This window comes from Grampus griseus (assembly GCF_964374135.1).
Source record: "Grampus griseus genome assembly, chromosome: 7".
NCBI classification, from domain to species: Eukaryota; Metazoa; Chordata; class Mammalia; order Artiodactyla; family Delphinidae; genus Grampus; species Grampus griseus.
The window spans coordinates 38,954,348-38,966,974 of record NC_139001.1 but is presented as its reverse complement, the minus strand read 5'-3'; the positions used below and the strand labels follow the sequence as shown (position 1 = coordinate 38,966,974).

The 12,627-nt window shown below is 37.8% G+C and overlaps 1 protein-coding gene across 1 annotated transcript in view; it reads right to left on the bottom strand.

Moving 5' to 3' along the window:
• Positions 1-12,627, bottom strand: part of DNAH7 (dynein axonemal heavy chain 7) — a gene marked incomplete at both ends in the record, with an annotated part of 244,845 nt that overhangs the window by 191,942 nt on the left and 40,276 nt on the right. Inside the window, 3 exons of the mRNA XM_082658909.1 lie at positions 1,245-1,424; positions 2,079-2,262; positions 10,410-10,529. Coding sequence (XP_082515035.1) covers positions 1,245-1,424; positions 2,079-2,262; positions 10,410-10,529 — 484 coding nt within the window. The remainder of the gene's footprint in view (positions 1-1,244; positions 1,425-2,078; positions 2,263-10,409; positions 10,530-12,627) is intronic.

The following is a 12,627-nucleotide window of genomic DNA, read 5'->3' as shown; positions in this document are numbered from 1 at the left end:
AAAATAATGCCATTTGCAGCTACATGGATGGACCTAGAGATTGTCATACTGAGCAAAGTCAGACAGAGGAAGACAGGTGTCATATGATATTGCTTATGTGTGGTATCTAAAAAAATGGTACAAATGAACCAATCTACAAAATAGAAATAGAGTCACAGATGCAGAAAACAAACTTATGGTTACGAAGGGGGAAGGGAAGGGCGATAAACTGGGAGATTGGGATTGACATATACACACTACTACACATAAAATAGATAACTAATAAGAAACTACTGTATAGCACAGGGAACTCCACTCAGTACTCTGTAATGACCTATATGGGAATAGAATCTAAAAATGACTGGATATATGTATATGTATAACTGATTCACTTTGTTGTACAGCAGAAATTAACACAACATTGTAAATCAACTATACTCCAATAAAAATTAATTTAAAAAATAACTACAAAGTACAAGATAGTGATTCCTTTGCTAGAAGGTAGAAGGATAGGGATATGAACAGGGAAGAACAATTGGGAGGTAGAGCTTAAAGGTAATAGTCATTGTTTAAGTTAGATGGAAGGTATGAAGGTGTTTACTCTATTACTGCTTAAAACTTTAAACACTGGCCTCCTGTATTCTTTTGTATGTATGAAATATTCGTACACTATTTAAAAAATGAAAAAGAAAGAAGAAAGCTACTGTTTGGACTTAAAAAACTTGAAAAGCTTTTAAGTTAAGGAATTTTCAGACATGCTCATTTCATATACTAGACTGCAATAACTACTGTTGAAATATCGTAGTTCAGCAGAACTTTGCTAAATATTTGGCCAGAGAGAAAAGGGAAGTAGGATCTATGATTTGGAAGTAAGGAGACATGACTATTCCTGGAAGAAGGTGTATCAGGAAGGTAGCTAATTGGAGGAGAATTTTACAGAGCTGGAAAAGTGTAACGCAGTCAACAGCATGGTGTGAATGCTACAGCAAATGCTCATTGATGGCTTCAAACCAGATCACAACTTTAATTCTTCCCCCTCAGAAAGTTTTCAGCTGAGTTCAATAGAAGACTGGTCTAAGAAACCAGTATTTAAGAGAAGCTAATGGGAAAATAGTATGTTTTTAAAGCAAAACTGCCTTATAAGCCAATGTTACTAGGCCATTGGTATTCTGTAAAGCAGAGGATACCTGTCTATACTAAAAGAAGTTATTTGAAGCAAATACCATCATGCAAATTGAAGCAATCAGAATATCCTTATTACTTACCGACTTGGAATACAATTTTGTCTCAACTCTTGGCACGAAACTGACAGCCTTAATCATGACATCATAAACATTTAGAAGGATGGCTATATAGTCATCGAAATCAGGTTCAAACTTAATGGTGTCGTTATCAAGAATCAGTCTTATGACAAAACCTGGATGTTCAAAAGCTCTAACAGAATCCTGCAACAAAGAAGTTATAGATATATAATAAAGTATACATATATATATGCATATGAATTGTGACAGAGTAAGGAGTGCACTGGTTCCAATTAGGATACATGAGAACTCATCCTTCTTCTTATGTCCTAGACAGTTAAGCCAAAGAGGAACTGTACCAAAAAGGGCAAGAGCCATTCCCAGCGAGCCATTCCTAGCGAGACTCAGTTGGTATCCACTGAGCCTACAGATCAACTATAGGGTCAAGATTCCAGAAAAAGGAAGATGTGCACAGCAGTGGGGCTCTAGAATCATCAAAGGAGGAGCCCAAGAGAAGAACATTCAAATTCCCAGACTCCACTCACCCTTTAACAGGACCTTCTTCCAGAAAGAAAAGAGTTCTTTGGAGAAATCTTCCCCAGCCCTCATGACCCAAATTTCCCAATTATGGGAATTTTTACTTATTTCCACTAACCTCACCAATGTGATGATAATAATATACCCTACATATGCAGGTTGACATTAAGTCTTTTTTAAAAAAACACATAAGTGTAATAGATCTAAAGATATACTTTCTGCTCTTCCACTGGTAAAGGTTATTTTATAATTATCCACTCTGAAAGAATTGAAAATAAATAAATTGGTAAATGAATATTGGTGTAACTGAACCTTACTTACGGGGGGTTGTGCAATTAAGTCCGTGAAATCTTGCATGGAAACCAAAGTGAGGTCCTGCAGCTGTAAAGTCATAAGTGTAGCAGCACAGTTGAAAAAAGATTCCAACTTGGCACTGCTGTCACCAGGTGGCAATAGCTTTTTTTTATTACCTTGGTAATAAATATTCTGCACTTCTGGAAACCACCTTCAAAGAACAAAAGACTTTTAAAAGTTACTATTTTCAATGAATTACTCCTCTTACATTAAGCATTAACAGTAACTTCTGAACATCTAAAGGTCTTTATAGAGAGGTATATTGCCAAGTCACATTATCCACTCTCTGAAATATAAGTGCTAGCATATTTCACTCCTCCTGGGAAAAGAAATTTTAATCATAGCCAATGGAAAATGGCTCAACGACATGATGCTGTGATAAAAAGGTAAATCGAACTCCTGGAACCATTATTCCTGCACTTTTTGAATAATATGACAATTAACTTTATTGGATATTACAAGATACTCCTCCCCAGTCTCTGAAATTGCTCTTCAGGGAATGGATTTGTCAGTTTAAAGCTAAAATGTGAATAACATTAAATCAAGGGAGGGCTAGTTTGACTCAGCCCACCTAGTAATTTATGCTGTTCTATTTCACAATGATAGTTGAAAACAAGGCACAAAACAACAAAATCAAGTATATTATTTTTTTATCCTCCTTAATGAGAAATCCTGAAAGAGTGACCGATTTAAAACAAGTTCCAAATGTATATGTATCCTTGTAATAAAAGGAAAACAGTGAAATTCATATACAGATACATTATGATGATAACAAGTGAAGTTTTCAGTTTACAAAACCACTGTCCAACACTAAAATTAAGGAATATTTGTATCTCTTTCATAAGCGATAATAAATTTTTAAAAACAAGGAGTCAATATAAGTTCAGGAGTTGCCTGAATGCTCCAAGAGAGATCAAAGTTTTAAATGTATGTATTCATCACTTTAACAAATACATGTTTAGTGCCTACTCTGTGCTAGGGACAGTGTCATGGGAGATATGAAAAGATATGACATGATCCCCTCTCTCTCATAATAATGAAGGCAATGTGTCATGGCAGAAAAACAGCTTTGAAATCAAAGAATAGAGACATAATTTTCTATTTAAGTAACAGAGAAGGGTTCTATAGTGAAGATGGCAAATTTCACTGAAGAATAGATAAAAATGAAATGAGGAAGACCCTGATAAAAGGACCTGAAGTAGAATATACTAAGAAAAATAGGTGGGAGAGGTAGGGCTAATATATCTGATCATTTCACTGTCTATAACGGAGCTAATACACTGGAAAATAGGAAAAAATAAGTGGAGGGAAGTCTGTGAGGACCTTTGCAGAACTTGGGAGCTAAACACAAGAACCTGGGACAGGCTCACGCTCTGTGAATACACAGCAGATCCTCCTGCAGTGGGGCATCACTGTTAAAGCAATAGGTAAAAGGACAAAGGAGGACAAGTAGCAAATACTAAGTAGAGAAGGGCAATGCCAGATTAATGAAGGGGATTGAGAAATCTCCAATAGTCCAGGCAAGAGATGGAGCAAGTCCAGGGCTGTAAGTAGAGAAGGGCAATGCCAGATTCATGAAGTAGAGAAGGGCAATGCCAGATTCATGAAGGGGATTGAGAAATCTCCAATAGTCCAGGCAAGAGATGGAGTAAGTCCAGGGCTGTAAGTAGAGAAGGGCAACGCCAGATTAATGAAGGGGATTGAGAAATCTCCAATAGTCCAGGCAAGAGATGGAGTAAGTCCAGGGCTGTAAGACTGGAAAAGGGACAAAGAACAGAAAATACATTGAAAGAAATTATTCAATCATTGTCTCAAAAATACTTACAGGGTCTCCTATTATGTACAAAACATTTGAGGTACTAAATATTACTCAGTCCTCAAAGTACTTATAGGTGAGTGGAGGGGAAAATGCACACACGTAAATATATATTATAAAAGGAAAAAGTAATAAGAGAACACAGTGTCAGAGGCATTCAGAAAGAAGAGATCACTTTTGATGAGGTAACAGTAAAGATTTCATGGAAGAAGAGTCATTTGGTCTGGACACTGAAAGACACAGAGGGGCTTCTCCGGGAATGAGCTGCATTATGTGCTGTAAATAGCGTGAGGCATAATTTTTTTTATTGAGGTATAACTGATATAACATTATATCAGTTTCAGGTGTACAGTATGACGACTGAATATTTGTATGTATTGCAAAATGATCACAATAAGCCTAGTTAACACTGGTCACCATAATTAAAGTTTTGTTCTTCTTGGGATGAGAACTTTTTGTTTGTTTGTTTTTGTTTTTGTTTTTTGCGGTACATGGGCCTCTCACTGTTGTGGCCTCTCCCATTGCAGAGCACAGGCTCTGGACGCGCAGGCTCAGCGGCCATGGCTCACGGGCCTAGCCGCTCCGCGGCATGTGGGATCTTCCCGGACCGGGGCACAAACCCGTGTCCCCTGCATCGGCAGGCGGACTCTCAACCACTGCGCTACCAGGGAAGCCCGGGATGAGAGCTTTTAAGATCTACTCTCCTAGAAACTTTTAAATACACAACACAGTATTGTTAACTGTAGTCACCATGCTGTGTACTACATCTCCATGGGTTATTTATATTATAACTGTAAATTTGTACCTTTTAACCCTCTTCAACCATTTCATCCACCCCTTACTCCCTTCCTTTAGCAACCACCAATCTGCCCTCTGCATCTATGAGCCTGGTTTTTGTGGTTGTTTTAGGTTTCGCATACAAGTGAGACCATATGGTATTTGTTTTTCTCTGTCTGACATATTTCACTTAGCATAATATCTCCACAGCCCATCCATGCTGTTGCAACATCTTCTTTATCCATTCATCAATCGATGAACATTTAGGTTGCTTCCATGTCTTGGCTATTGTAAATAATGCTCCAATGAACATGGAGGTGCACATATCTTTTCAAATTAGTGTTTTCCTTTTCTTCAAGTAAACACCCAGAAGTGGACTTGCTGTACCATACGGTAGTTCTATTTTTAAAGTTTTTAGGAACTTCCATACTGTTTTCCAGAGTGGCTGCACCAATTTACATTTTCACCAACAGTGCACTAGAGTTCACTTTTCCCCACCTCCTCACCAACACTTGTCACTTCTTGTCTTTTTGATAATAGTCATTCTAACAAGTGTGAAGTGATATCTCACTGTGGTTTTGATTTGCATTCCCCTGATAATTAGTGATGTTGGGCATCTTTTCATGTACTGTTATTTATCTGTATGTCTTCTTTGGAAAAATGTCTATTCAGATCTTCTGACCATTTTTAATCTAACTGTTTTTTGCTATCACATTGTATGAGTTCTTAATATATTTTGGATATTAACTACTCATTAGATGTATATTAGTCACAAACATTTTCTCCCATTCAGTAGCCTGCCTTTACATTTTGCTGATGGTTGCTTTGCTGTGTAAAGTTTTTATAAATATGTGTATAAAACATAAAATTTTGCTAATAGTATCCAAGAGGTTCTTATTCTGTTTTAATCCCCTTAACCTCTGATTAAATCTGATACAATTATGTCTGCAAAGATGACAATGCTAAGAGTCACAGAGTTTAAGTGGGGAGCAACTGAGCAACTTTCAAATTTTCCTAGAATTCCCATCTCACAGATGGAAACAAACAAGGAGTAACTATTTTAAAAACCAACAATTGGTTAAAAAGGAGAACAAAAAAGTCTACAGATTTACCAATTGGATAGATATTTAACAATGGTAAGGTATGGTTATAGGCTAATCTTAGAAGCCATGCCGTTTTTAATTTAACATGACTATTTCTACAGGCATGGCCCAAGGTGAAAGTTTTTTCAGAACTGAGAATAGAAAAGATAGGTTAGGTCCAGGTTGCAGAAGACCTTAAAAGGCAGTTTAAGAATTGTGGATTTATTTTGTCAACAAAGGGAAGGCACTGATCTAGGGGATGTTTAAGATTCACCTGGCAGTGGTTTGTAGGCTATATGGGAGGATAAAAGGGCCTGCCAAGGGTAGTAGCAGTGGGAATTGACAGAAAGGAGTACACATGGAAGATGCTTCTGAGAGAGGATCAAATACTTGGTGTCCATAAAAGAAGTCTCAGTAAATATAAAATGATGAAAATCATACAAAATTAGAAAATCAGTAACAGAAGGACACTGTGGAAATTCACAAATATGCAGAAATTAAACAACATAGTCCTGAACAGGCAATGAGTTAAAAAAAAAAAAAGGGAAATTAGAAAATAATTTGAGATGAATGAAAATGAAAACACCATATATCAAAATTCATGGGATACAGAAAAATAGTGGTCAGACTTTAGACCTGTAAACACATTAAAATATATTTAAAAGATCAAAAGGTCTAAACTTTACTAGAAGTCAGAAAAAGAGAGAATACTAAATTCAAAACAAGGAGAAGGAAGAAACAGAGATCTGAGTGGAAACAAACAAAATAAAGAATAGAAAAATAGAGAAAATCAGCAAAGCCAAAAGCTGGTTCTTTGATAAGATCAGCAAAATTGACAAACCTATAGCTAGACTGACCAAGAAAAAGAGTGAAGACTCAAATTGTTAAAATTAGAAATGAAAAAAAGGAGACATTAATACTGATCTTATAGAAATAAAGGGAACACAATAAACAACTCTATGCCAACAAATTAGATAACCTAGCGAATTCCTAGGAAGACACAACCTACCAAAACTGACTCAAGAAGCAACAGAAAACATGAACAGACTTATTACAAGTAAATACATTAATTATCAAAAAAATTCTAAGAAAATTAAAAGGCCAGGATCCAGGAATAGGTGGCTTCACTGGTGAGTTCTACATCAAATGTTTAAAGAATTAACACCAATCCTTCACAAAGCCTTTCAAAAAGAAAAAGAGAAAGGAATACTTCCTAACTAATTCCATGAGGACAGTATTATCATAATACCAAAACAAGACAAAGGTATCACAAGAAGAAGAAAACTATAGATCAATACCCTTGATAAATATAGACACAAATATCCTCAACAAAATACAAACTGAATTTAGCAGCATATAAAAAGGATTATACTCCATGACCAAGTGGAATGCAAGGTTGCCTCAATATATTAAACCAATGGTAATATACCATATTAGCAGAGTAACAGAAAAAACTATCATCTCAACAGACGCAGAAAAAGCATTTGGCAACTCTACATTATTTCATAATAAAAACAATTAAGAAACTAAAAAGTAAAGGGAAATTCCTCAACCTGATAAAGGGCACCAACACAGAATATATAGTCAGCCCTCTGTATCCACGGGTTCCACATCGGTGGACTCAACCAACTACAGACTGAAAATATCAGGAAAAAATTCCAGAAAGTTCCAGAAAGCAAAACTTGAATTCTCCATGTGCCAGAAACTATTTACATAGCATTTATACTGTATTTACAACTACTTACATAGCAGTTATATTTTATTAAGTATTATAAGTAATCTGAGATAATCTGGAGGATATGTGTAGGTTATATGCAAATACTATGCCATATTATATAAGGGACTTGAGCATCCATGGATTTTGCTATCTGCTGCGGGGGAGAGGGTGTTTCTTGGAATCAATCCCCCATGGATACTAAGGGATGACTGTATAAAGAACTCTTACAACTCAAAAATAAAAAGACATAACTGAATACAAAATGAGCAATGATTTGGATATTTATCCAAAAAGATAAAGAAATGGACAATAGACGAGCATGTAGAGAAATTGAATGGTAAGAATACATTGTTGTTAGGGATGTAAAATCTTACAAACCCTTTGGAAAACATCATGGCAGTTCCTCAAAAAGTTAAATATAGTTATCATATAACCCAGCAATTCCACTCCTAGGTATACAACGAAGAGAACTGAAAACAAATGTTTACGCAAAACAAATGCTCATGGAAGCATTATCCATAATAGCCAAAAAGTAGAAACAACCCACACTGATGGATGAGCAAAATGTGGTATTAATATATTCTGCAATGGATTATTATTTGGCCATGAGAAGAAATAAAGTATTGGTACATGCTATAACATGGATGAACCTTGAAAACATTATGCTTAGTGTACGAAGTCAGACATAAATATGGTATCATTCCACTTAGATGAACTGTTCAGAGTAGGGAAATCTACAGGGACAGGAAGTACATTAGTGGTTGCTAAGGGCTTGTTAGGGTGGAATGGGAGTGACTGCTAACAGATACAGGGTTTTATTTGAGGGTGATGGAATTAGTGATGACTATTGCATAATCTTGTGAATATATTATAAACCATTGAATTATACACATTAAAGTGGTGAATTTTATGATAAGCGAAATATATCTCAACAAGAAAACAACAGTTAGCAATACACTGAATATGGCTGGGGGCAGGCCGGGGATGGTGAGAATGTACATGATGAGCAAAGAGACAGAACAAGTCGAAAAGTTTTCAACTTGGCCTGGGAATGGTCCAGAGGAGGAAGAATGGCAGGCTTGGAAGAAAGAATGAGTACTGTTATGGAAATGCTGGGAATCAGGTGCTGACATGGCATTCAATTGGAGATATACAGTAGAAAATTTATAATAAGGGGACAGAGCTCAGAAAACATAACATCTTGAGACAGCTAAGACAGACGAAATCATGAAACTATCGAGAATACAGAGAAGAAAAACAAAAGCAAACACCTGGAGAGCCCCTACTCTTAGAAAAGATAGTGAGATTAAGTAGAGCCAGAAAAGGAGATCAAAAAGAAATGGGCACAGGGACACAGAACAGAGACTTACAGAAGGCGGTGGTGATTAAACCACAGCAATTGCTGAGTAGAAGTGGAGGATAAGGACTAAGAGAAGACGTTTGGGTTTGGCATAGATGTCATAATTAATCATTTACTAATTGTTTCTCCACTTCGGTGAGCTGATGTTCTGCCTTTTAGCCATGATAAACACATTCTGGCTCACTATGTAAAGCATGGTCAGAGGGCTCTTCCCTTAGAATCAATCAGGAGGCATCAAGAGATACAGTTAATCAGGGCTTCCCTGGTGACGCAGTGGTTGAGAGTCCGCCTGCCAATGCAGGGGACACGGGTTTGTGCCCCGGTCCGGAAAGATCCCACATGCTGCGGAGCGGCTGGGCCCGTGAGCCATGGCCGCTGAGCCTGCGCGTCCAGAGCCTGTGCTCCGCAACGGGAGAGGCCACAGCAGTGAGAGGCCCGCGTACCGCAAAAAAAAAAAAAGAGAGATACAGTTAATCCATCTACATCTCTCAGCAAAATCATTCAATAAAGGTTTATCCTCTACTCTGTACTTTGACACACCCAGTCTACTAAAATTTGCAGTGGGAATGTATTCCTGGGGTAGAACCCTGAAGTTATAGATCAAGATAATTTACTCTTATTCTGTCCTTACGGGGTCATATTCTCCTCTGCAATTAATTATGCACTTTCATTCTGCACCTCTCCTCTATTTTTTTTTATGTGAACTAATACTACATAGAAGTCTAAAGTTCTTTCAAGTAATGTCAGACAAAGAATTTGATTCTAACGTATTAGAGAAGAAAAAATATAAAGGGAAGATTCAGTCTTAAACTGTCAAGATACACTTCTAAGTACCTCTTGGAAATCATGAAGCCATGCTGGAGTTTTATGTCCTCTGTTATCTTAAATTTGATCTAATATTAACGTCCCATTTATAATAACTTAATGGCCCATGACAAAGACAATTTTACTGTATTGTTTCAGAACGTATTATCTGGCACCAGTATCGATAATTATCACATGTGGCTATCCCAATTTGAAGGGCCAATCCAAGATGATGTTTAATTAAGTCTAACTTCCCAATACGACTATAAACTCCTTTAAAGAATATATTTTCCCCACCTAAGCATTCTTTTTTTTTTTTTAACATCTTTATTGGGGTCTAAGCATTCTTTAAACTCTTCTGCATCCTCCATCCAAAACCAAAATGTAACAGGCACATTACCTTGTATGTATTAACAGTAGATTCAAATAAATCTCTGGTGGACGATTAGCTGATGATCATTCCCCCACGTTATCCACCCCTGCTCTCAGAGCAGAGGGTAGAAACCAGACATTGAGAAAAAGTATCAATTATAATCATTTTAGTTTCTGTACAATCTATGCTGTGTAGAACATCTGGATAGACATCACAGAGCAAAGCAGTTAAAGATATCATGTTTAACTCTCAAACGGAAATGATTACAAACTTTTTAAAACGAGATTTTCTAAAAGCAGTTAAATTGCAGTAGCCCACCAATCACATTTTTAAATTTATGTTTTCATACATGAAACTTCAAAACTTTACATTTTAAGTAGAGTCTCTTTGGCAGATTCCATGTGTTTCATGACAATATTCTGAAAAGTCGACAGCTCTAATGCTTCCTGGCAATTGTGAAATTCTTCTACATCAACTAAACGTAACTTTCTGCAAGAGATGAAAATGAACAATGATTTAAGTATGAGGGTTTTTTTGTTGTTGTTGTTTGTTTGTTTTTGCGGTACGCGGGCCTCTCACTGTTGTGGCCTCTCCCGTTATGGAGCACAGGCTCCGGACGCGCAGGCCCAGCGGCCATGGCTCACGGGCCCAGCCGCTCTGCGGCATGTGGGATCCTCCCGGACCGGGGCACGAACCCGTGTCCCCTGAATCGGCAGGCGGACCCTCAACCACGGCGCCACCAGGGAAGCCCAACAGTTTTTAGTTTTTTTTTAATTTAACATTTTGCTAATTGATCCCTTCTCAAAAAATGATATTCCTAGGTTTTATCACTAAAATTTGTGTTCCATAAAAATATTCAAGAACATATTTTAATTTAAAAAATAATTAATATAATTAAATTCAGCAGGAACACAATCTGATATTATGAAACTGTGCTGTGCAGTAGAAGAAGGATGTAATAACTGAAATTTGATGGTTAGGTTAGACTGACTTTTGCTTTCAAACTGGAACAATTAAAACAGGAAAAGAGGCAGGGCTCAAAACTTACAGGGTCCACTACTCCTAATATAAAAATTCCACCCTTTCTGAAAAGAGAGCAACCCTGGATATTGGAGAGCCATGAAGTGAGGGAGTTCTCACACCTAATTAAGACCCAGTGTATAAAAATCTTTTGAACCTGTCTGGTTTTGATTTTTTCAGAAAACACAGTGCTTACGCCAGCCAAGAGTTTTCACTTCTGACTACAACACTATGATCTTTGTTATATACATGCTTTAGTCAGTTAAGAAGTTTCTCTGGCAGATTAAAGTGAAAGAACAATGCTATCTATTAGTACCATTGTATTAGTCACTTCAATTTAACTACAGATTTCTTCCCTATTAGAGAAATTGCTATTTAATTTCCACATGATTAAATGATTTCTATGTTATCTGAAAGATAGGAAACACTATTAAAAACATCACCTTTAATTTTTACTTAAAAACCAGTGTAAGATACTGGTTAGTAGACAAAACACGTTTCACATCTATTTATATTCCTTTCACAAGCAAAAGTCCATCTCTTAGGTTACCATGAGGTTAGTACATGACATCAGTGATACATTAGGCACAAAGTAGGTATAACTACTGCTGGAGAATCTTTGGTAATGCGTTATTCTGGGCAACTGAGCAGTATACAGCAATGTTTTAAATAAAATACTTTTAAAATGTAGCATGACAAGGCTTCCCTGGTGGTGCAGTGGTTGAGAGTCCGCCTGCCGATGCAGGGGACACGGGTTCGTGCCACGGTCCAGGAAGATCCCACGTGCCGCAGAGTGGCTGGGCCCGTGAGCCACGGCCGCTGAGCCTGCGTGTCTGGAGCCTGTGCTCCGCAACAGGAGAGGCCACAACAGTGAGAGGCCCGCGTACCACAAAAAAAAAAAAAAAAAAAAATGTAGCATGACAGCACATACTAAACATAATCTGCTCTCTTTATGCTTCTTGGTCAACATTTTCAACATGACTTTATGTTTCAGAGCTGTAGCTATCAATCAGGGCACAGGTGCATGCTGTGTGAAGCAGCACTGAAGGAGAGCAGTTGCTAGGGCAGGAGCACCTAGAATGCACTTTGCCACTGAGCAACCAGACCAGTTTTCCCTGCACTTCCTCAGTGTCTGATTTAGAGACAATTCTAAGCACAGGCCACCCACCTTTCATGATTTGAGATTGATAGGCCTTTATAGAAGTTTTACAGAACTTTCTCATGAAATCTCTGCTGGTAACATTCCCTGTTTGGCCAATAGGCTGAATCGTTAAGAACATGGGAAAAATACCACCAGACACTGGTCCTACTTTCTCAGGACGAATCCTACAATCATCTGGCAGTAGAACAACAGTTTTTTTTTTGTTTTTTTTTTGCGGTACGCGGGCCTCTCACTGTTGTGGCCTCTCCCATTGTGGAGCACAGGTGTCGGACGCGCAGGCTCAGCGGCCATGGCTCACGGGTCCAGCCGCTCCGCGGCATGTGGGATCTTCCTGGACCGGGGCATGAACCCGTGTCCCCTGCATCGGCAGGCGGACTCTCAACCACTGCGCCACCAAGGAAGCCC